The sequence below is a fragment of the Microcaecilia unicolor genome, chromosome 3 (assembly GCF_901765095.1).
Source record: "Microcaecilia unicolor chromosome 3, aMicUni1.1, whole genome shotgun sequence".
NCBI lineage: Eukaryota > Metazoa > Chordata > Amphibia > Gymnophiona > Siphonopidae > Microcaecilia > Microcaecilia unicolor.
The window spans coordinates 205,854,796-205,879,525 of NC_044033.1; the positions used below are offsets into that span (position 1 = coordinate 205,854,796).

Consider the following 24,730-nt stretch of genomic DNA (forward strand, 5'->3'; position numbering starts at 1 on the left):
CATGCCAAAATCTACATATGTGACTCAATTGTTTAATGGGTCATTTAGGTATGATAATTACAATCAATCACCTTACTTTCTAATTCTTCCTACTTTCTTACTCATCTATATGTTACAACTTTGCCTTACCCTTCACTGCCAATTATAATGTTCTAGTACATATTTTGTTGTCATTGCAAGTAGTATACCATCTAACTCTCTAAAAGGAGTTTGCAAACTTTATAATTAGTTAGTTTGTGAGTGTCCCTTTAATTGTGGAAAAACCTCCACTTTAAATATATTACAAAACAATTGAAACCTCAAACCTCCAAACAGGAAAAATACAAAAGTATTTACTATATCCTTGTTATATCAGGAGTAGGTTAATATCATTGGTTCCCTAAGAAGGAAAAAGAGAAAAAAAACCCAGACGCAAAAAACTCATATTTAGTGAGAAAAAGCGAATGAGATGAAAAACTCTCTCACCTTCTTTTTGTAACTAATAAAGGGACACTCACAAACTAACTAATTATAAAGTTTGCAAACTCCTTTTAGAGAGCTAGATTATTTCAACAGAGTTTGTTTTTCTCCTGCTAAATATTAAAGTAGTATACCATGCCATACTTTGTACTGTTCGAATATTTTTACTGCTCTAATTGCCTACTGCTCATGTTTGATCTATTCTTACTGTACACTGCCTTCAGTGAATTCCTTGAAAAAGGTGGTAAATAAATCCTAATAAATAAATACAAATAAAGAAGATGTCCCCTAGAGGTCAGATGTTGGCCCTTGACTTGGTCTGGTTCTCTGGGTTCCTTCCTGTTGGTCCCAGATTCACTTCTTAGGGGCAGGAGGGTTTGTAGCACAAAAATATAACACACAAAGGTGGATTGGCAAAAGATATTTTATCTAGAAATAGGCTTAGGGCAGAAAGATAATCCAGCACTGCTTAGCACACCTGAGTCAATAAATGTGCTGAGTAGTGGGCTGTGTGGAATGGATGCAGGTGGGAGGTGTGTGGATGTGTGTCTGAAGCAGTGGCGTAGCTATGTGGGGCCACAGGGGCATGGGCCCCCCAAATTTCCTCTGGGCACCTGGTTTTGCTGGCGGGGGTCCACAACCCCTGGTAGCTGAACCCTTCGTCCAGTGCCGGTCTCCGGCGCTGCTGCATTGCCTGTCTCTTCCCCTCACATCCTGCATGCTCCTTTTAGTGAAATTGAGCATGCTCAGGTAACGAGGCAGCGTAGACCACCCTCTCTGGAGGTTTAAAAACTGAATTCTTTTCCCACACACCGGCCTATGATATTATTTGGTCTGCTTTGATCCTATGTATCCTGATTCACCAAGAAAGTGTGAATTCCTGTGAACTAGTACAGTTTATGGAGACAATGGCTTTATTTCTATCATTTCCCTCTGCAGATTCTGATGTTTTATTGCTCGGAAGCACAGATGTAGAAACATCCAGAGGCAGCAGACATCCTGTATTGACATCCCCAGGGATCACACTTGGGGGGGGGGAGGGGGGGAATGTCAGAGCGGCTCTCCCAGAGGCCTTAGGCTGACACAGAGTAGGCCCCAAAGCCTCAGTGTAATGCTGACAATAATTAGCCAATAATGACCAGTTATCAAACCTAATTGGTCATAATTAGAATACGCACATGCTTTGCTAGGCGTGTTCTGTAAAGCATCGTGTGTAAATTCTCACACATGAGTGCGGGTGTGCCACGCCTATCAATCACATCTCCGCACGCGGTTACAGGCCAGTGCGTGTAGATTTAGGCAAAGGTATTTCCACCAAATTTTCATAGGAAGTAAATGGACGCACCTAAATCTATGCACATACACACAGCCCAGGAATTTCTTTTTACGTGTTTCTGGAGGGCTCACAGGAGTAGTGACAGGAGTCTGCCTTCAACACCTCACTCCATACGGATGTGAGTTTGGTTGTGTTTAGTAGTGAAGGTGACAGTAATAGGAGAGGTGACATTATCCAGTTCTGCTCATTTTACCTTTTTTATTCTTCAGGTAAATGATGAGTCCCACTATGAAGAACACAACCCCCAACACGAACCCCACGATTCCCGTCAGCAGTTTGCTCCTCGCAGACTCCGAGGTCTCAGGCTCTGTATAAAACACAACACAAAGCCTCAGTGTTCACAGGCTGATTGACAGGGAGAGCAGAAGCCCAAATTCAGCTACAGGAGTTACACAGATTGAATGATGGGAAGCACAAAACATTTGCCAATCCCCTGGAATTAGAGACTCTTAGGTGATATGCACACTGTCTGCTCACACTCATGTGTCCCTAGAAATGATTGGACTGTGTAATAGTGATTTATTTAAATAAAAAGCATTTTATTCACATAAATTAGCCATCTGAAAATTCTGCACCCTCAGTGCCCCTTGGGGGGCTGTTTTGAAACTCCCCATAGTAGTGCACCGTCTTTGGGGTCTTTTCACACATGATCTCTGCACCAAAAGAGAACATGAAGAGTTTTATTTTTAAAATGCTGGGTTGAGAGTATGTGCAGGTCACTTGCACCTGCTTGAATCATGAGAAGAAAGGTCCTCAGGAAAATATGTTAGTTAGGATGAACTGAACTGGGCTGGGCCATTTTGTAGATGGCAGCCCAGAGAAGCGGGAGTGAGTGGGTATTGCTCCTTCTTCCATCTTACAGCTACGGGGGTGGAGACAACGCTAGGCCACCAGGGATAACTTCTGACTTGGGGTGTATCTGGGGCCACCGTGGGGGTTGGGGGGCCACCAGGAGCTTTTTTTTTTTTAGTTATGTGGGAGTCAGAACTATGCTCAATGGGGAGACATTTTGGGGGGAGTCTGTCTGGAGTAGAGTGTTTCTCTTCTCTCAACCAACCCTTCTAATGCTAGCCTGGAACTATGGGGGAGGGGGGGGAGGCCAGTGCTCAATGCGCCAGTCAGCCTTTTTTTAAAGGAATTGCTGCGGTCTGTGCTAGTGGTTTTAGTGCATGTGCTGAAACCATTAGAGCATTTGGTGCATAATAATGTCAGAACTGACCCGGTGGTAACCCCCTTTCAGCGCCGGCATTAGCTTTGAGCCTTGGCCCTACATTGTGTAAACAATGGATTTGCATTTACCTGCTCCACTGCACTCAGGATTTTATAGACTTCAATCATATCCCTCCTCAACCGTTTCTTCTCCAAGCTGACCAACCCTAACCTCTATAACCTTTGCTCATAGGAGAGTCATTATATCCCCTTAATCATTTTGATCTCCCTTCTCTAAATCGTTTCTAATTTCTCTGTATCTGATTGAAGATGTGGAGACCAGAACTGCACACGGTATTCAAGAAGAGGTGGCACCAGAGGCGTCATGATATTCTCTGGTTTATTCTCCACTGGAACCACAATCTGCTCAGACCTAAGGGCCATAACAGTTCCCATTTCCCCTCCGCATGAGAAAGGACCTAGAGCCCTCCACTCTGCTGAGGATGGGGGATGGGAGTCTACACTCCTAATAGAAGGACACTGGGGGAGGGGATAATTTTATAAAGGTGTTTCCTTGCACAAAATCTGATGTCGGCACATAAAAGGTTTCAAATGAAATTGTCCCCCTCATGAAAATGTGCCCGATGACAAGAAGGTTTCTCACTTTTACAGGACCCAGGCGTGTTCAGTGCCATAGCTTGTGCACAGTGTGGGTGGAGTCAGGAAGTGCACACAAAGGTTATAAAACACTCACTGATGCACATTCTTCAGCTTTATACACTTACACCAACCCCTGAGAAGGTGTGAATGGACCCTGGCTGCATTTTAACCACTGATTCCAAAGATTAGTGTATTTATAAATCAGCCTTAAAATACGCATCTACTTGTCCTTGCAACCTAGGGAATTTGCTATAAAATTATTACTCAGATAAAGAGGGGGGGGGGGGGGTAGCGATCTTACCCCAATTCACTCTGAGGGGCTGCTGCAGGCTGCTGTGCTTCACCTCACACGTGTAGGTGTCTCCGTGCTCCGGGACAGTCTCCAGTATCGCATCCACCCGATAGGTCCAGTCTCCATTCTGTAAGAGCTGTGCATAGACCACCCTACTCTCTTCCACCCCGTTCCTCAGCCACTTCACCTGAATCTCAGAGGGGAAGAATCCGCTGACGATACAAATCAGCAGGTTCTGGTGTTCCAAACTGGGAGACCTCGTAGGGGTGATTTTCACTTTGGGGGGGACTGTAAAACAGACACACAGCCTGATTATTATTCTCTGGGGAGGGGCAGATATGGTCTGTCAGATTTGGGACTCTACATAAATTCATCAGAGTTTATTGGAGAGGGAAGAGGCACCACTGAGACCCCAGGAAGCATTAAATGATAGGAGGATCCTGGGTCCATGCCTGGGGTGGGGAAGGAGTCACTTAATGGTGACATCCAGAGGCTGGAATAAAGATCAATGATTACAGGACTCCCCAGACAGAGGAATGTCTCTGCGGTGACCAGACAAGATAAAGGGGAAGGGGGGGGGGGGGGGGGTGAAGGCTGATGGTGCCTGATCTGAACACTGGCTGGAATTCAGCTGGAGGCTGTAATTGGGGGGGGGGGTCAAAAGTAATAACTGAAGGGGAATTATCTGCCTGCAATGGGGAGAGGAGCCTGTTGAATGTGGCCAGAGGACAGAAAATGACAGGGGTGCAGGGACAGAAGGACACAGGGTGACAGATGGAGCATGTCACAGGGACTGGTAGATGGAGGATAGCCTATGGGGAGGGGGGCCTTTGATCCCATGTCGTTGAGGGGGCATCTTTTTCTTTAAACCCCTGAGCTGGGGTCTGTACTGGTTCCCCCATTTCTGTTCAGGGAAGAGAAGAAGAGGGAGTGATGAGTTTGGAATAAACTGGTCACTTGACTGCTAATTCTTGCCGTTGCCCTATCTGCCCCCTTATTCCTGGTGGGGAGGGGGCCGTTCTGTTATCACCTCTTTTGTATGCTGTTAGCACTGGGGGGGGGGGGGAGGGTCTGTCTGTCTTCTGTCAGTTTCTCAGGATGTCTCTGGTTTCTTCTCTCCCAGGTTTTATATCCCCGTTTGGCAGGAAGTGGTGAGGAGGGGTTGTGCTCTTTTTCTTTTCATTTCTTTTTTTTTTTTTTTGGGGGGGGGGTCTGTGCTGTGACCTGGCTCTGGATAATGCGGGGGGGGGGGGGTGTTGTTCTGTCTGGTCTCTCTGCTGTGGTGTCTCTGCTCTCACCTCTCCTCTGCTCGGTGAAGGGTTTATCTACCCCGTAGTTGTGTCTGCAGAATCTGTCCACATCAGCCTTTTCGCCTTCTATGAACGCTGTGTCATTGTTCCAATTCTCCGCCTGCCACACTCCCCGCTCCGTCCTGCCCACAAAGCGCCCGATGTCACTGTCGAAGTACGCGTACTCCTCCCGGTTAATGAACTGCCGATCCAGGTACCGCATTCCCTGCCCGCCGGCTCCGAAGTGACACTCAGACTTCCTCTGAATGAGGAAAACCGCTGCGTGAGAGAGAGAGAGAGACCTTGTCATCCTGAAAGTTTAAAACTACTACTTAACATTTCTAGAGCGCTACTAAGAATCCAACCCCCAGAAGGAGACAGACTGTGATCCTTCCTTCTGGGTTTACATTATCCTCATTGCAGCTCAGTTCTCAGGTTATCAGATCTTAAAACCTATCTTTTGGGGAGATTTGTAAATGCTTCTTAAATGTTAATATTGATCAGATACTGTACTTTCTAGAAATACCCAGTAATGTGTCTCTAAATGGGGTAAATGCGGAAAGAAATGTCAATTGTATTGAATTGTATTATAGACTATCCTTGACAGCCAAAAGGAGATAGAAAAGGAGACCGTCTCACCTCTGGCCCTGAGAGACGTTTAAGAGACCATCTATCACATACAGAGAGAGAGAGAGAGAGATTGAAAAGCCCTTAAAAACGAGGGAGCATGAAAGAGAGTGTCAGAGAAAGAGACCATCTCACCCCCAGGGACAGAAAGACAGCTCATCAGAGAAAATAAAAAGCCCTAAAATAAAGAACTATGGGAGAGAGAGAGAGAGAGAGAGACTGCCACACTTCAGTAGATAAATTAACCATCAAAGCCTCAGACAAACTGATAGAGAACAAAGAGACACCATCACAAACTGACAGCATGAATGAGAGACTGTCCGACCATGTGACACCCATACACTCACACCATGAACAACAGCCACTCCCAGGGAGACAGGCAGAGAGTGTGATACCCCACCCCAAAAAAAGAATATATATATATATATATATATATATATATATATATATATATATATATATATATATATGGAGAGAGAGAGAGAGAGAGAGAGAGAGAGAGAGAGAGAGAGAGAGGGGACAGAGAGAGAGAGGGGGGAGAGGGGGGGGGGGAGAGAGAGAGACTATTCTACTGGCCTAGATTGCAGATTAAGTATGGGGAAAGCTGAATTTTGGGTGGGGGTAGTTGAACAGAATTGGGGAAGGTACCTGGTTTAAGCTCCTCAGCAGTCTCTCAAGGTCTGTGAGTGCAAAATTATGGATATTGACACTGTTCCTCTCTCAGCCCTCTCTCCTGCTCTTACTACTACTACTAATTAATATTTCTAAAGCGCTACCATGGTTGCGCAGCGCTGTACAATTAACAAAGAAGTACAGTCCCTGCTCAAAGGAGCTTACAATCTAAAGGACAAAACGTGCAGTCAATCAAGATTGAGGCAGTCTAGATTTCCTGGATAGAGGTACAATGGTTAGGTGCCAAAAGCGACATTGAAGAGATGGGCTTTGAGCAAGGATTTGAAGATGGGCAGGGAGGGGGCTTGGCGTATGGGCTCAGGGAGTTTATTCCAAGCATAGGGTAAGGCGAGGCAGAAAGGGCGGAGTTGGCGGTGGTGGAGAAGGGTACTGAGAGGAGGGATTTGTCCTGTGAGCGGAGGTTATGGGTAGGAGCGTAAGGGGAGATGAGGGTAGAGAGGTAGTGAGGGATTGCAGATAGAGTGCATTTGTAGGTTAGTAGGAGAAGCTTGAACTGTATGTGGTACCTGATCGGAAGTCAGTGAAGTGACTTGAGGAGAGGGATGATATGAGCATATCGGTCTTGGCGGAAGATAAGACGCGCAGCAGAGTTCTGAACGGATTGAAGGGGGGATAGATGGTTAAGTGGGAGGCCAGTGAGGAGTAGGTTGCAGTAGTCAAGGCGAGAGGTAATGAGAGAATGGATGAGAGTTTGGGTGGTGTGCTCAGAGAAGAAAGGGTGAATTTTGCTGCTGATATAGAGAAAGAAGCGAGAGGTCTTGGCTGTCTGCTGGATATGGGCAGAGAAGGAGAGGGAGGAGTCAAAGATGACTCCGAGGTTGCAGGCAGATGAGACGGGGAGGATGAGGCTGTTATCGACTGAAATAGAGAGTGGAGGGAGAGGAGAAGTGGGTTTGGGTGGAAAGACAATGAGCTCAGTCTTGGCCATGTTCAGTTTCAGGTGGCGGTTGGACATCCAGGCAGCAATGTAGGATAAGCAGGCCGATACTTTGGCCTGGGTTTCCGCAGTGATGTCTGGTGTGGAGAGATAAAGCTGGGTGTCGTCAGCATAAAGATGATATTGGAAACCATGAGATGAGATCAGCGAGCCCAGGGAAGAGGTGTAGATTGAAAAAAGAAGGGGTCCAAGGACAGATCCCTGAGGAACTCCAACAGAGAATGGGATGGGGTGGAGGAAGAACCATGAGAGTGTACTCTGAAGGTACGGTGGGAGAGATAAGAGGAGAACCAGGAGAGGACAGAGCCCTGGAACCCGAATGAGGACAGTGTGGCAAGAAGTAAATTGTGATTGAGTGTCAAAAGCGGCGGATAGGTCGAAGAGGATGAGGATGGAGTAGTGACCTTTGGATTTGGAAAGGAACAGGTCATTACAGACTTTAGTGAGTGCCGTTTCTGTCGAGTGTAGAGGGCGAAAACCGGATTGAAGCGGATCGAGGATGGCATGAGAGGAGAGAAAATCTTCTCTTCATTTCTTCACAGTTTCTCATATTGGTTTATTTTTCATTTGTTTCTATTACCTTGTTTTACTGTATCTGGTTCATTTATCTTTTACTTTAAACTGTTTATTCAGGGAAACATCAGAGAAACAAAGAAATACTGAGAGGGTGAGACAGTGGCAGAGACCGTTACATCCTAAGAGAGACATGAGGAATTGGAGGAGAGAGAGTTTTACTAGAGGCAGGTCTTGTCAGATGGATGTGATTAATTTCTTTGCTTGGTCCAGGTACCAGAATGTTGGACTGAGGGAGAGGCTAGATGTGGTTTATTTAGATTTTAGCGAAGCCTTTGACACAGTTCCACATAGATGACTTATAAATAAACTGACTGATCCCTGTAGGTGCCTTAAACTGACTGAGGGGCCGATGCTCAAAGCCAGGGATGGACCCACAATGCAATAGTAATGCAAGAAACTAGCTCAGTGATGCTTGAAGCGAACTATATTTACATTTGATGCCAGTTAAATTGCACTATTAAACAGGAAGTGGGGGGAGGAACATGCCTGACACATGCGCACAGAACACGCCTGACACATGTGCAGAAAGGTTTTGCAGTGAGCGCGGATCTTGTGCACTGGTTTATATTTAAGCATAGAAGAACTGGAGTTGATGTGTATTTCACTCGGACACGTACACATGTCTTGCTAATTCTTGTCTGTCTTGAACACTTGCAGGAGCCTCCGTCTACATGTTAAAGAAGACAAAACCAGTCTTCAAATCTAAGCTAAAAGCCCACCTTTTTGATGCTGCTTTTAACTCCTAACCCTTATTCACTTGTTCAGAACCCTTATTTTATCATCCTTACCTTAATATTCCTTTATCTCTGGTTCGTCCTGCCTGTCCTAATTAGATTGTAAGCTCTGTAGAGCAGGGACTGTCTCTTCATGTTCATGTTCAAGTGTACAGCGCTGTGTACGTCTAGTAGCGCTACAGAAATGATAAGTAGTAGTGGTAGCAGTTCAGGGTGAAAAACTGACAAGAAATCCTCTGCTCAAAACCTTCTATGCTGCCCCTCCCTCACCTGGCGAAAACGTTTCATAGTAACATAGTAGATGATGGCAGAAAAAGACCTGCATGGTCCATCCAGTCTGCCCAACAAGATAAACTCACATATGCCATTTTTTGTGTATACCTTACCTTGATTTGTATCTGTCTTTTTCAGGGCACAAACCATATAAGTCTGCCCAGCACTATCCCCGCCCCCCCCAACCACCAGCCCCACCTCCCACCACTGGCTCCGGCACAGACCGTATAAGTCTGCCCAGCACTATCCCCGCCTCCCAACCACCAGCCCTGCCTCCCATCACCGGCTAAGCTTCTGGGTATCCCTTCCTTCTGAGCAGGATTCCTTTATGTTTATCCCACGCATGTTTGAATTCCGTTACCGTTTTCCTCTCCACCACCTCCCGCGGGAGGGCATTCCAAGCATCCACCACTCCATCCGTGAAATAATACTTCCTGACATTTTTCTTGAGTCTGCCCCTCTTCAATCTCATTTCATGTCCTCTAGTTCTACTGCCTTCCCATCTCCGGAAAAGGTTCGTTTGCAGATTAATACCTTTCAGATATTTGAACGTCTGTATCATATCACCCCTGTTTCTCCTTTCCTCCAGGGTATACAGTGGTGGAAATAAGTATTTGATCCCTTGCTGATTTTGTAAGTGTGCCCACTGACAAAGACATGAGCAGCCCATAATTGAAGGGTAGGTTATTGGTAACAGTGAGAGATAGCACATCACAAATTAAATCCGGAAAATCACATTGTGGAAAGTATATGAATTTATTTGCATTCTGCAGAGGGAAATAAGTATTTGATCCCCCACCAACCAGTAAGAGATCTGGCCCCTACAGACCAGGTAGATGCTCCAAATCAACTCGTTACCTGCATGACAGACAGCTGTCGGCAATGGTCACCTGTATGAAAGACACCTGTCCACAGACTCAGTGAATCAGTCAGACTCTAACCTCTACAAAATGGCCAAGAGCAAGGAGCTGTCTAAGGATGTCAGGGACAAGATCATACACCTGCACAAGGCTGGAATGGGCTACAAAACCATCAGTAAGACGCTGGGCGAGAAGGAGACAACTGTTGGTGCCATAGTAAGAAAATGGAAGAAGTACAAAATGACTGTCAATCGACAAAGATCTGGGGCTCCACGCAAAATCTCACCTCGTGGGGTATCCTTGATCATGAGGAAGGTTAGAAATCAGCCACCAACTACAAGGGGGGAACTTGTCAATGATCTCAAGGCAGCTGGGACCACTGTCACCACGAAAACCATTGGTAACACATTACGACATAACGGATTGCAATCCTGCAGTGCCCGCAAGGTCCCCCGCTCCGGAAGGCACATGTGACGGCCCGTCTGAAGTTTGCCAGTGAACACCTGGATGATGCCGAGAGTGATTGGGAGAAGGTGCTGTGGTCAGATGAGACAAAAATTGAGCTCTTTGGCATGAACTCAACTCGCCGTGTTTGGAGGAAGAGAAATGCTGCCTATGACCCAAAGAACACCGTCCCCACTGTCAAGCATGGAGGTGGAAATGTTATGTTTTGGGGGTGTTTCTCTGCTAAGGGCACAGGACTACTTCACCGCATCAATGGGAGAATGGATGGGGCCATGTACCGTACAATTCTGAGTGACAACCTCCTTCCCTCCGCCAGGGCCTTAAAAATGGGTCGTGGCTGGGTCTTCCAGCACGACAATGACCCAAAACATACAGCCAAGGCAACAAAGGAGTGGCTCAGGAAGAAGCACATTAGGGTCATGGAGTGGCCTAGCCAGTCACCAGACCTTAATCCCATTGAAAACTTATGGAGGGAGCTGAAGCTGCGAGTTGCCAAGCGACAGCCCAGAACTCTTAATGATTTAGAGATGATCTGCAAAGAGGAGTGGACCAAAATTCCTCCTGACATGTGTGCAAACCTCATCATCAACTACAGAAGACGTCTGACCGCTGTGCTTGCCAACAAGGGTTTTGCCACCAAGTATTAGGTCTTGTTTGCCAGAGGGATTAAATACTTATTTCCCTCTGCAGAATGCAAATAAATTCATATACTTTCCACAATGTGATTTTCCGGATTTAATTTGTGATGTGCTATCTCTCACTGTTACCAATAACCTACCCTTCAATTATGGGCTGCTCATGTCTTTGTCAGTGGGCACACTTACAAAATCAGCAAGGGATCAAATACTTATTTCCACCACTGTACATGTTCAGGTCAACAAGTCTCTCCTCATATGTCTTGTAATGCAAATCCCATACCATTCTTGTAGCTTTTCTTTGCACCACTTCCATTTTTTTAACATCCTTTCCAAGATACGGCCTCCAAAATTGAACACAATACTCCAGGTGGGGCCTCACCAACGACTTGTACAGGGGCATCAACACTTCCTTTCTTCTGCTGGTCACACCTCTCTCTATACAGCCTAGCAATCTTCTAGCTACGGCCACCGCCTTGTCACACTGTTTCGTTGCCTTCAGGTCCTCAGATACTATCACCCCAAGATCCCTCTCCCCGTCCGTACCTATCAGACTCTCCCCGCCTAACACATACGTCTCCCTTGGATTTCTACTCCCTAAGTGCATCACTTTGCATTTCTTCGCATTGAATTTTAATTGCCAAACGTTAGACCATTCTTCTAGCTTCCGCAGATCTTTTTTCATGTTTTTCACTCCCTCCAGAGTGTCCACTCTGTTGCAAATCTTGGTGTCATCCGCAAAAAGGCAAACTTTACCTTGTAACCCTTCGGCAATGTCACTCACAAATATACTGAACAGAATCGGCCCCAGCACCGATCCCTGAGGCACTCCACTACTCACCTTTCCCTCCTCCGAGCGAACTCCATTTACCACCACCCTCTGGCATCTGCCCTTCAACCAGTTTCTAATCAAGTTCACCACTTCGGGTCCTATCTTCAGCCTGTCTAGTTTATTCAAGAGCCTCCTGTGGGGAACCGTGTCAAAAGCTTTGCTGAAATCTAAGTAGATTACGTCCATAGCACGTCCTTGATTTAATTCTCCGGTCACCCAGTCAAAGAATTCAATGAGATTTGTTTGGCACGATTTTCCTTTGGTAAAACCATGTTGTCTCGGATCTTGCAACTTATTTGCTTCCAGGAAATTCACTATCCTTTCCTTCAGCATCGCTTCCATTACTTTTCAAATAATCGAAGTGAGGCTTACTGGCCTGTAGTTTCCAGCTTCTTCCCTATCACCACTTTTGTGAAGAGGGACCACCTCCGCCATTCTCCAATCCCTCGGAACCTTTCCCGTCTGCAAGGATATATTAAACAAATCTTTAAGAGGACCCGCCAGAACCTCTCTAAGCTCCCTCAATATCCTGGGGTGGATCAAGTCCGGTCCCACTGCCTTGTCCACCTTTAGATTTTTAAGTTGTTCATGCACACTCTCTTCCGTGAACGGTGCTATATCCACTCCATTCTCACATGTACTTTTGACAGTCAATTTCGGTCCTGCTCCAGGCTTTTCTTCTGTGAAAACAGAACAAAAGTATCTATTTAGCAAATTTGCTTTTTCTTCATCATTATCTGTAGAGCGGTTCGCAGCATCTTTCAGTCTCACAATTCCCTTTTCAGTCTTCCTCCTTTCACTAATATACCTGAAGAAATTTTTGTCACCCCTCCTTACATTTCTAGCCATTTGTTCTTCCGCTTGCGCTTTCGCCAGACGTCTCTGTCTTGCCTTCTTTCAGTTTCATCCGGTATTTCTCTCCGTGTTCCTCTTCTTGAGTTTTTCTGTATTTCAGGAACGCCAACTCTTTAGCCTTTATTTTCTCAGCCACTTGTTTCGATAATGAGAACATCACGTCCTCCTGTGCACTGCAAAGGAATACTTCCTGACCTCATTATCACACATTTCAATACAATTTAGGGCCATCTTTATCATGTGCATTTCCACCGGCACTCGAGACCTCTGAGCATTCGACGCACAATTACATGCACAGATACCTGGCACTAACCGCATGCTAATGCTGGCGCTAGTTTTGAGCATTGGCCTCTGCGTTAAGAACTGGTTAAGTGCGAGGTGACGAAGAGGGAAGAGTAAATGGAGCTGACGCTGAGGAATGGGATGGTTACTATTGATGTGCCCCAAGGATCAGTTCTTGGTCCGATTCTTTTTAACATTTTTATAAGCAATATTGCAGAAGAGCTGTTTGGTAAGGTCTGTCTCTTTGCAGATAGTACACACGCCTGACAATGTGGATAAAATGAGGAGGGATCTAGTGAAGTTTGAAGAATTGGAAGATTTAATACTTAAAAAGGCAGCCAGGGTCAATCATTTGAGCTGCAGGGAAAGTACAGTTTAGGAGGGGAATAACTTTTCTGTGATCGTATGGTTGGGATGATCTTAAGTTGTCTGAACTGGTAGAAAAGGAGACAACAAAAGCCAGAGAGATGTTTGGGTGGATAGGGAGAGGAACAGCCAACAGGAAAAAGGAGGTGAAGATGCCCCTGATTTACTTCTACTCGTTCTACATCACTCAAGATTTTGTAGACCTCAATCATATCTCCCCTCATCCGTCTCTTTTCTAAGCTGAAGAACCCTAACCTCTTTAGCCTTTCCTCATACAAGAGGAATTCCATCCCCTTTATCATTTTGGTCGCTCTTCTTTGGACCTTTTCTAATTCCGCTATATCTTTTTTGAGATACGGCCACCAGAACTGAACGCAATATTCAAGGTGCGGACGCACCATGGAGTGATACAAAGGCATTATAGTATTTTTGGTCTTATTCACCATCCCTTAATAATTCCTAGCATCCTGTATGCTTTTTTTGGCCACCACTACACACCGAGCAGAAGATTTGAGCACAGAGGAGCTCTGAGGGAGAGGAAGGGATTGGAGAACTCAGTACTTGTTGTGGATCACTTCACACTGGCACTATTCAGATATAGTGTCGTTAAAATTTTTTTCCTCCTATTTGTTTTAAAAGTATTTCCATGGAGGTCACGTGATGCCGTGCTAGTAAGCGGGCGTTGATGGAGCGTGATCCTGGGCCCAAACCTCAGAAAAAGTTCTTTATAGAAGATATATCGGTGCCTGGTACCAGGCTAGCGACGGATTGATATTGGTAGCTGTATATTTTTACAAAAATTTGTGTCTAGACAGAAAGATGGCACTGCGAGTGCGCGAAGAGACAAGGAGAAGCCACGCCCGAGTGAGAACAAGACGGCAGAGGAAGGAGAGTCGGGGCCCTGCTCGATCAGCTCCGCCTGGGTGGCAGAGATTTTAAACATAGTTTAGCAGGCTATCGATGCCTCGTTAGATAAGCGTTTGCAGAACATTACCAACAAGCTCAACATAGTTGACGGTCGGCTAGAATCCTTAAAAGGAGAATTTACTGCGTATTGCCAGCATGTATCAGACTTGGAGGACAAGGTGCAGCAACTTTCTACAGGTAACGAAGAGCTACATAATAAGGTACGTGCACTGGAAGACAAACTAGATGATCTGGAAAATAGGTTGCGAAGAGGGAACTTGCGTTTGGTAGGTATACCTGAAAAGATTGTGGAATCGGAGCTTCGGGGGTTCTTGGAATCCTGGTTGGTCACCAGTCTACAGCTACAGTCTGAAGCGGGAGAGTTGCGCATTGAAAGAGCACATCGCTTAGGTCCACGGAGGCCCATAGAGGTGCGTCCTTGAGTTGTTATCTTCAAACTCCTGAATTTTGTGCATAAAAATGAAATTCTACATGCAATTCGGAGCAAGGGGACACTGACATTTGAAAATAAGCCAGTGCTGTATTTTCAAGACTTTTCACCTAGAATCTCCTTGTTGAGAAAGGCGTATGCTCCGATTTGTGGGGAATTACACTGGCGGCATATTCAGTTTTCCCTACTGTACCAAGCTCGTCTTAAAGTGTCCACAGAGGGGAAACTGCAAATTTTTGATGCAGCAGAACGGGCGAAGGTGTTTCTTCAAACGTTACCCCCCCTTAAGCAATTAACCATGATTACAAGCATAGACTGGTTTGGAAGCTATGGATCTCCTTGTGAGTCACTAACAACGCGTTGGAATAATGCTGGAGATGCTTTTGTGACACCCTTTTGACGCAGCAAGTCGAGACGACATGTTTTTCACAAGTTTGCAGTTTCTAACTACTTCGCTGGATGTTTCCTCATGGGAGAGTCTAGCTGATGTGGTCCTGCAAATACGTTACTGTTAGCTATCGGGGGATTATATAACTACTTCGCTGGATGTTTCCTCATGGGAGAGTCTAGCTCATGTGGTCCTGCATATACGTTACTGTTAGCTATCGGGGGATTATAAGATGAACTGTTGATATACATCTTTGCTATGACAGATTGGGTAAACCTGTTTCTGCGGACTCCTTCGTGTTTTGAGCAATCTACTTTGCAAGTTAACTTGGAGGGGTTGGATATTGCAACTCTGGAGATGAGATTTTCACGGATTGGATGGAACATTGTGGGACATACTTTTTACTGTAATTCTTTGCTGCAGCAGACCGGGTGAAATAACCTTTTCAATTTACTGTAGATATGCATATGGCGGACTGTGGATGTGGTAGAGAAGAATATGAGCGTTCATGATTTGTTTGGAAGTGGTAGGAGGTGCTGTTAGGGTATTGGTTGGCTGCAGCAGACGGAGTCAGGATTATGTGAATTACTGTTAAGTTTTTCTTTTTCTTTTTTTTTTGAATAATCATTTGTGAATATTGGCATACAGAAGTTTAGCTGACAAACTGCAATATGTCTGGAAAAGGATTGAATGCGTATAGAATTGAATGAATGACATGTGGGGTATATGTGGATGCACGTGCGTGGGATATGTTGCTGAGAATTATTATAAGCTCTTAATAATTGTGAAACGCCGCACCTTGCCCGGGCTGGTACCTAAGTTATAAGAGGTGAGGGTTTGGGGATGGGATCTCCATGCGGGCCTCGACCCACATTGGGTGGTATAAGATGGGTGGGCAGAGAAGAGGGCGGAAGGGTGGGAAGGGGATAATTTTGTCTGAGTATTCTGGGAATAAGGATAAGAAAGAAGATACTGTTTTGGACTGGGGAGGGGTTTGGTATTTTTGTTTTATCTTTTTTTCTTTATTGTTTCATTTTGTTGGGCAATTACAGTGTGCTAGGACGGCGTGTGTCGTGGGGAAGAGGAATATGGTCTGGTCTTCTGTTGAGGCTACTTTGGGTTGGGGGGCTATGAGCTGGGGTGGCCCCGTGACCTGGTTAGAGGTGTTAAATCTATGGACATACTGCCATTATTATCAACCATGACCCCGATTAAGTTAATTTCATGGAATGTTAACGGAGTAACTTCTCTCATTAAGAGACAAAAGATCTTGCAGGCTTTAAATCGGCAGAGAGCAGATATGGTGTTGTTACAGGAAACCCATTTATCAACTCTAGAACACCTTAAATTTAAACGATGGTGGGTTGGAGAAGTGGTAGAGACGCCAGCAATAAATCGTAAAGCGGGATTGATGATCTTATTCAGGAAAGGGTTGGCTATTCAAATATTGCAAACATGGATCCTAAGGGTAGATTTATAATTGTCAAAATTACTCTTTGTAACAAGGAACTGCTCTTGTGTAATGTTTATGGCCCTAATGTGTATGATCATAAATTTATCCTAACAATTATCCACAGGATTTTGGGGACACCTGATATCCCAGTGTTTATGGGAGGAGATTTCAATTTGGTCCATGACCCGACCTTGGATAGATCTCCCAGTTCGGCACAAGATGCTGGGAATTTGAATAGGGGTATTCCCTTGCTTTGTTCTACTTTACATCTTTTGGATATCTGGCGAACACTACACCCCATGGATAGAGATTATATACATTTGTCAAGGGCTCATGAGTCTCAGTCTCGTATTGACTACTGACTAGTATCGTCTTCGTGTTTTTCTTCAGTATTAGAGGCAGGGATTGGTTCCTACAGTGTTTCTGATCACGCGTTGGTGTGGTGTCCCATTGCTTTTGAGACAGGAGGGGGTAGGACTTATCGCTGGCGCTTTCCAGTACACTTGTATAGTGACGCTGAGTTTCGGGATTACCTCCTGCATAAATGGATGGATTATCAAAATAATAATGCTGAACATGTACACACCCCAGTACTTTTTTGGAGGCAGCTAAGGCAGTGTTACGAGGAGAAATTCTAGCATATACTTCTTTTAAGAGGAAGGCGCGAGATCGGGAGATTTTACGGCTAGAAAAGCAGCTGATTAAGGAACAGGTTCAGTATGGGAAGTTTCCGTCTGTGCGTCAGCGTGGCTTATTGTTAGCTTTGCAGACTTCGTTAGGTGAGTTACTTCATGCGCGGGCGGTAAAATCGCTGCAATATTACAAATTTCAGTTATATTGTTATAGTAATAAATCGGGGAAGTCATTGGCAAATTTGGTTAAAACATCGAAGGGCTCTCCTAGTATAGTGCAGATAGATCGTGGAGATGGAGTTTTGGTAGGGAAAGATTCAGAGATTGCAGCGGTTTTCTTGCAGTATTATCAACGTTTACACTCGACCAGTGGGAGAAGATTTGGAAGGAGAAATATTTCTAAGTAGTTTGGACCTGCAACGGTTCTCAGAAGAGGATAAGGATAAACTCGACGAGCCTATAACTGAAGAGGAGGTCTCCCTGGCTATTCAGCAAAGTGCCCTTTGTAAGGCACCAGGCCCTGACGGTTTTAGAGTTGAATTTTACAAAATTTTGTCGCCGTCCACTGTTCCTATGATGCAGTCTCTGTTTACGCAGTTTATTGCAGATGGGTGCATGCCTGATTCCTTGCATTTAGCCCAGATCATATTGCTACTGAAGCTGGGGAAGGATCCTACACAGCCTTTCTTGTATAGACCTATATCACTGTTGAATGTAGAAGCTAAGTTGCTTGCTAAGATTTTGGCGAATAGATTAGCGTGGGTTCTGCCTTCAGTGATAGCCGAACCACAAGTTGGCTTTGTCGAGGTCGTACAAGGAACTTGAGGAAAATTCTTATTTCATTAGAGCACGTAGAGCGTTGGCAGGTGCCGTCCTTGTTAGTCAGCTTTGATGCGGAGAAAGCTTTTGATTGTGTGGATTGGAAGTTTTTATAAGCTACTTTGCGTCACTATGGTCTGGGTGATTTTTTCTTAAAGGCAGTTCAGACTCTATATGCCTCGCCGCAGGCAGTGATCTGGATCAATGGGGTTTTTTTGTCCTCTTTTGGGATTCGTAGAGGCACGAGACATGGTTGCCCTTTTTCTCCATTATTATTTGTACTCTCTTTAGACCCTTTGATTAGAGAAATTCTGGGTAATCCTGAGATTAAAGGGGTTAGGATAGGGACGCAAGAATTTAAAGTGTCTGCATTTGCCGATGATATCTTAGTGCACATTACGGAGCCTCAGAGATCTTTGGAAGCACTTATGGATAGCTTTGTGGAATATGGCGATTTTTCTGGCTTCAAGTTAAATCTTGAAAAATCGTTAGCTCTCCCTACTATTGATTCAGTGCGAAGAGGTTGGGTAGGAGTGTTTCTTATGTGTTGGGAAACCATTTAATTTGTCTACCTGGGAATTAGATTAAGTGGTAAGACCACCCTATTACACAATTGTAATATAACGGGATTGCTGGACTCGACTAGAGAATGTTTGTCCCGGTGGATGTATCTTCCGTTGTCGGTGCATGGTAGAATATAATTATTTAATATGGTTTTGTTTCCCAAATGGCTCTATACTCTCCAGTTACTGCCTCTTTGGTTGTTGAAGCGAGACTTACACGTATTGCGGAAGCTTCTATCTAAGTTTTGTTGGGCAGGTAAAAAGCCAAAAATGGCTTTTAAATATTTGATCAGGTCCTGGAAATATGGGGGTATGGGGCTGCCCAATTTACGTGTATACAATGAAGCCTGTTTATTTTGTCATCTTGGAGAATGGTTCTTAGGCGAGCAGGATTTCACCCCAATACATTATGAAAATGCATTTTATTCACCATGGCATGTTAATTATCTGATGCAAGGAAATTTGAAAACGCTGCCGAAGGGGTTACGTCACAGTATAATTCTTAGACCTTTGCGAGAGGTTTGGTGTTATCTGGTGCTTTTGTTGGGGGGGGGGGGGGAATCCGGAAGTTTCAGATCAGCTTCCGATTCGAGGTAATTTACAATTTCCACCAGGGCAAGATAATGCTAGTTTTAGGCGATGGGCTGTACAGGGAATGACACTTTTACAGCATGTGTTGGGCGAGGATGGTCGTTTACTAAATTGGGCACAGTTGCAGACCAAAGGAGTGGAGCCAAGAGATCTGATGGCGTACCGTCAAATACATCATTACCATAAGTCCTTGGATAGAGGGGGAATGGCTTTTCGTTTAGGTATCATTTAGAAGAATTCTTTGGGAAGTTCCGGGAAGGTGGCCTGTCTGTTTCTGCTCTATATAAGGAGCTTCAGAAGCTGTTAGTTGCTAGACCTCGGATGGCACTCTTGGAGAAATGGAGTCAGAGCCTAGGGGTGTCTATATCTCTGTAGGATTTCTTGACACTAATTAAGCGTATTCCTGATATTTCTATAAGTGCGGAACTGAGAGAGTGTCAATATCAGGTATTACACAGGGCTTACTTTACACAAGAGCAGCTGTTTAAGATTGGGGGAGTTGAAACACCGGTATGCCCGAAGTGTAGACAAAGCCCTAATTCATTTTTTCATGCCTTTTGGGAATGCTCAAAGGTGCAAGTATTTTGGAAATCTATTTTACAGTATGTGGGAGGACTTTTGGGATGCTCTTTGCTGATTGTGCCTAGGGGTTTGCTTTTAGATAAACATGAAACTTTTTGTGTCCCTAACCGCGATGCTGTTCTTTTCATACGGAAAGCGGCAGCTTTGGGTAAACGAATTATATTAGGGGTCTGGATAGGTGAAGTAGTCCCATCTTTTTGGGCATGGAGAAATTGTTTACACACATTGTTGCTCTTGGAACAGCTCGTGGTTCTCCAAAGAGAAAGAAGTTATTTTTGGCAGTATGGGGTGCATATATTCAATCTCTTTCACATAGAGCAAGAAGTTTGATTTTGAATAGTCTTTGAAATCACTATTTCTTTGGTGCGGGCAATGGGAGGGGTTTCTCTGGCCCATTCTTGACTGGAGCATTCCCCCTGCCAAACACGCTGAAAATCTGGAAATCTCGAGGTGTCTTTTTTTTGTGTGTTGCTGTTGGGAAGGATCGGGTAGGGGAATAAGGGAGGAACATTTAGTTATTTGAGGGGGAAAAATATTGATGAGTGTAACACTGTTATTGGTTTCAACATAAATGGTTAAGACAGTGTGCTTATCAGTGTATTATTTGATAATGTACCTTCATTCTCTGTATAATTCTGTATAGATGTATAATTCATCAATAAAAATTGTTGAAATATAAAAGTATTTCCATGTAACTTCCTCAAGTGTCCCCTAGTCTTTGTACTTTTGGAACGAGTAAACAATCAATTTACTTCTACTCGTTCTACACCACTTAGGATTTTGTAGACCTCAATCATATCTCCCCTCATCTGCGTCTTTTCCAAGCTGAAGAGCCCTAACCTCTTTAGCCTTTCCTCGTACGAGAGGAATTCCATCCCCTTTATCATTTTGGTCGCTCTTCTTTGAACCTTTTCTAATTCCACTATATCTTTTTTGAGATACAGCCACCAGAACTAAACGCAAATACTCAAGGTGGGGATGCACCATGGAGTGATACAAAGGCATTATAGCATTTTCGGTCTTATTCACCATCCCTTTCTTAATAATTCCGAGCATCATGTTTGCTTTTTTGCCCACCACCACACACCGAGCAGAAGATTTGAGCACAGAGGATCTCTGAGGGAGAGGAAGGGAGTGGAGAACTCAGTACTTGTTGTGGATCACTTCACACTGGCACTATTCAGATATAGTGTCCTTAAAATCCCATAGATAAAATACCTATACTTTTATCTGCTGCTGCTGTATATATAAGTGATAAACTCCTTAACTGACAGACCTCAATCTTATTATCTATCAAACCACAGGCAAATAGTCCTGTGCTTCAATGGATCACAGCAAATACCAGCAAAATCTTTACAAAGTAAAGAAAAATACCAAGAGCCAATGAAACATCAACACTAAACAAGATAAAAAGTATAACTTTCAATCTGACATCACAGTGTCTTTCCCCTTCCTGAAGTTACAGACTCCAGTACATCCATCCAGTCCTGCCACAAGGGGGCAGTGCAGGTGGAACATGTGTGTCTGGGTGCAGGGAGCAGGAGTGAGGGGCTTTAAGTGTGCTTGTGGGGAGCTGGGGGGTGGGGAGTGGTATTCAAGTTTGCAAAATCAGAACTAATAAAGTTGTTCAAGCACAAAACATCTAAAAGAATGCAAAAACCTAAGCAAAAAAACCAACAAAATTCTCTAACCAGAGCAGAAAAGGTCCCCACAAGAACATTTAAGGGACACCTGATTTTATAAAATCTGAGAGAGTACAGAACAACATGAAAATGGAAAGAGATAGAAAAAAAAGTTGTATAAAATCAAGAAAGTACTACTACTACTTAACATTTCTAGAGCGCTACTAGGGTTACGCAGCTCTGTACAGTTTAACAAAGAAGGACAGTCCCTGCTCAAAGGAGCTTACAATCTAAAGGACAAAATGTCAAGTTGAGGCAGTCTAGATTTCCTGAATAGAGATATGGTGGTTAGGTGCTGAAGGCAACATTGAAGAGGTGGGCTTTGAGCAAGGATTTGAAGATGGGCAGGGAGGGGGCCTGGCGAATGGGCTCAAGGAGTTTATTCCAGGCATGGGGTGAGGCGAGGCAGAAAGGGCGGAGCCTGGAGTTACAGATAACACCTTCTGGGACAGTGGAAGAGGTGGAAACCCCATTTTACATTGTTGGACAGACAAACAGCCAGACAGACATGGATACCTTTAACAATTCAAGTTATTTCACCTCTTACAAGCCATACAAATGGAAGAGGCTGCAGTACCTCCAGTGGCCACAAAGTGTCAGTATTACCATATTTATGGAACATAAGAACTAATGTGAAATAGGTTCATGTCTGTCTGTCTATGGGTAAAATTACTTTCTGAACACACGAGGGAAAGTAACCAAATTATACATGCAGGAAGAAAATGGGAATCTTTCATGCAAGTTCAAAAACAGGAAAAAAAAAGATCAGGTTACTGTTTTCAGAGAACAGTAACTCCTGATAAATCACCCTCTTTAGCAGATAGTTACAGGCTCAACTCAAATTCTTCACTCCCAGAGCCAAAAAAGGCAGACCAAGAAAGACATAGCCCCCCCCCCCCCAACATACCCTCCACACTTGGACACCTTCCCTCCCTACACACATTCCTCCAACATCACCCCTCCCCCCACACACACATACACTAACACACTCTCCTCAATCAGATCTCTCACATCATCACATGCACAACTCCAACATATCCCACCTCATACATAGCCACTATCCAAACTCATAACTCTAGACCCACAAACCCCTCCTCCCCAATCCCTCATAGATGTTTAAGTGAAGAGTCCTGTAATGAGCTATGTCAGTTCTCAGCACTATCAGCATCAGATATTTCCTGACCTTTGATTTCAGAGCCCCTAAATGGTCTTTATCTGTGGGTCCCTGCACAGTGGGTTTTCCACCTGGAGGGTCCCTGTAGTGAGTGCTGTCAGTCCTCTGCACTGTCACTATCAGAGATCTCTCTCGGTTTCTTACCTGGAGGGTTCCCGCAGTGAGTTAAGTGGGTTCTCAGCACAGTCAGGATCACTATCAGAACTGCCAGACTGCAGCCCCCAGCTCCAGGCGCTCGGACAGAGACCATCGTGTTTTTATTTATTAAACAAAGCAAAAGAAGTGACTAAAGCCAGTAAAGTCCCCTTTCTGGGAGACAGGGAGACTGGCACTGCTGCCCCTACTGACACAGGCACAATAGCAAAACCCCTCCCCTGAAACACTGGAGAGAGGTGTATGAGCCAATCAGGTTTTGAAGCTCAGCAGTGTCATCAGTCACCAGGGAGAGAGAAGTGTCAGTGCTACTGGGAGCCTGGAGTTTCTTCTGCACTAGTCAGACAAGATCCAGGACAGAAGGTACATGCTGTGGCTTAGTTTTCTTTTCATTTAATAAGGTCTTTTAACTAAATTAATGTGCAGCTCATAGAAGAAATGAACATTGGAAAATGCAATTAATATACAACAAAAAGAGTAAAAACAACAGCCCCAAAGTACTATAAAGAGATCCTCCGCTTGCTTTATATCAGGCATAAAGGGAACTAAGCACAACCTCACTTTTCAAAAGTTTTTTTTTTGTGGAAAATATCTTTATTGATACCAGGAAAGAGGTTTACATTACATTATGACTCTGGGGTGTGTAACATTTGTATACATTTTACAATCAATTGCCACTCATATTCTTTCCATCAACACTTTACTTAGTAACCAACATCCCACCCTGCAAAGCAATAGAAGACGCCTCCTGGTTTTTCTCTTTAATAATGTTCCCCCCCCCCTCCTCCCTTCCCTCCCCTCCCAATCCCCTCCTCCATTCCCCCCTCCCTCTCCAGGTGCCTTCCGCTAAAGCTTAATCGCTCTAAAGGGTTTCAGTGGGGGTTTGCCCCCTTTGTCATATAGCAGAGAATATGTTTTCAAGATGTCTCGATATGCCTTATGTCTACCCTTAGAAGTCAATGTGTATTGCAACTCTACCCATGCTGCCATCTCCTTCATCAGTTGGTGCCAATTCTGGTTTGGGGGCGGTGCCGGCTTTGCCCAGAACTGCAAAATACATTTTTTGACCAGAAGGTACGCCAAAAGAACAAATTTGCCTTACGCTTCCGATAAGCCCTCTTCTCTTAGCCAATCTATCCCAGTAGCAGTGCTTGAAATGACCACTCTAATTGCTTCTCTACGACGTTTTCAATGACTTCCAGGGAACGAGTCCATAACTCTGCTAATGCTGAGCACTCCGTAAAGGAGTGAAGAAACGTGCCTTTCCCTCCATGGCATTTTATACACCCATCTTCCTCCCACAGTCCCATCTCTTTTCCCCGCTGTCGGGTGATATATACCTTATGAAGTAAATGAAATTGAATATCTTGTAGCGCTGCGTTAGGCGTAGTCTTAGAGATATTTTCAAATACTTCCCCCAACCGCTCCTGTGTTATTCTCTCTCCCAATATGTCACTCCACCTTTCCGCTAATCCAGCTAAAGGCTTCCTCCTCCTGAAGTCAACCATGCTCCGATACCATTGGGAGAGCCCATTTGAGGTCAGCAATGTCGCCAGAAACACCTTGTCCAAGGCCGTAAATTGGATTGGGGAACCCGCCACCCTTGCCAGTTTTTGACAGTAATCATGCACCTGTAAAAACTGAAAAAAAATGTTTATTAGTTAGATTCCACGTCCTCCTAATTTGGTCAAACGATGGGAATGCCAAGCTATATATTTACACCCTCCTCCACTCAGGATTCAAAACTACTTCGCCCCATCCCTGCAGGAAATGCTGGGTTATCTACCAATGAAAAAAACTGGTAGCCTTTCCTTGCCCCTCCTATCACTCCTCTCCATCATTTCCAGCCTTTCCCCAGGGCCACTATAAAGGGGTTCTTGCGAATACGTGCCCCGATAATCCCCCCCGGCTCCCCAGAGCGAAAATACGTCAATAGGGGCACACCAGCTCTGCCAGAACTCCGGGAGCGCAAACCTATCGGATCCAGTGTGACATTCATGAAGCCAGCATAGCAGA

The 24,730-nt window shown here is 44.7% G+C and overlaps 1 protein-coding gene across 2 annotated transcripts in view; it reads right to left on the bottom strand.

Moving 5' to 3' along the window:
- The window catches only part of LOC115466159 (HLA class II histocompatibility antigen, DR beta 3 chain-like), a 34,281-nt gene extending 11,384 nt beyond the window's left edge, over positions 1-22,897 (bottom strand). For both annotated transcript variants that reach the window (XM_030197242.1, XM_030197241.1), the window contains exons 1-4: positions 22,706-22,897; positions 5,195-5,464; positions 3,906-4,184; positions 1,989-2,102 (exon numbers count right to left, since the gene is read on the bottom strand). In XM_030197242.1, coding sequence (XP_030053102.1) covers positions 1,989-2,102; positions 3,906-4,184; positions 5,195-5,464; positions 22,706-22,811 — 769 coding nt within the window. In that variant the 5' untranslated portion in view covers positions 22,812-22,897. The remainder of the gene's footprint in view (positions 1-1,988; positions 2,103-3,905; positions 4,185-5,194; positions 5,465-22,705) is intronic.
- Between the last annotated feature and the right edge of the window lie 1,833 nt (positions 22,898-24,730).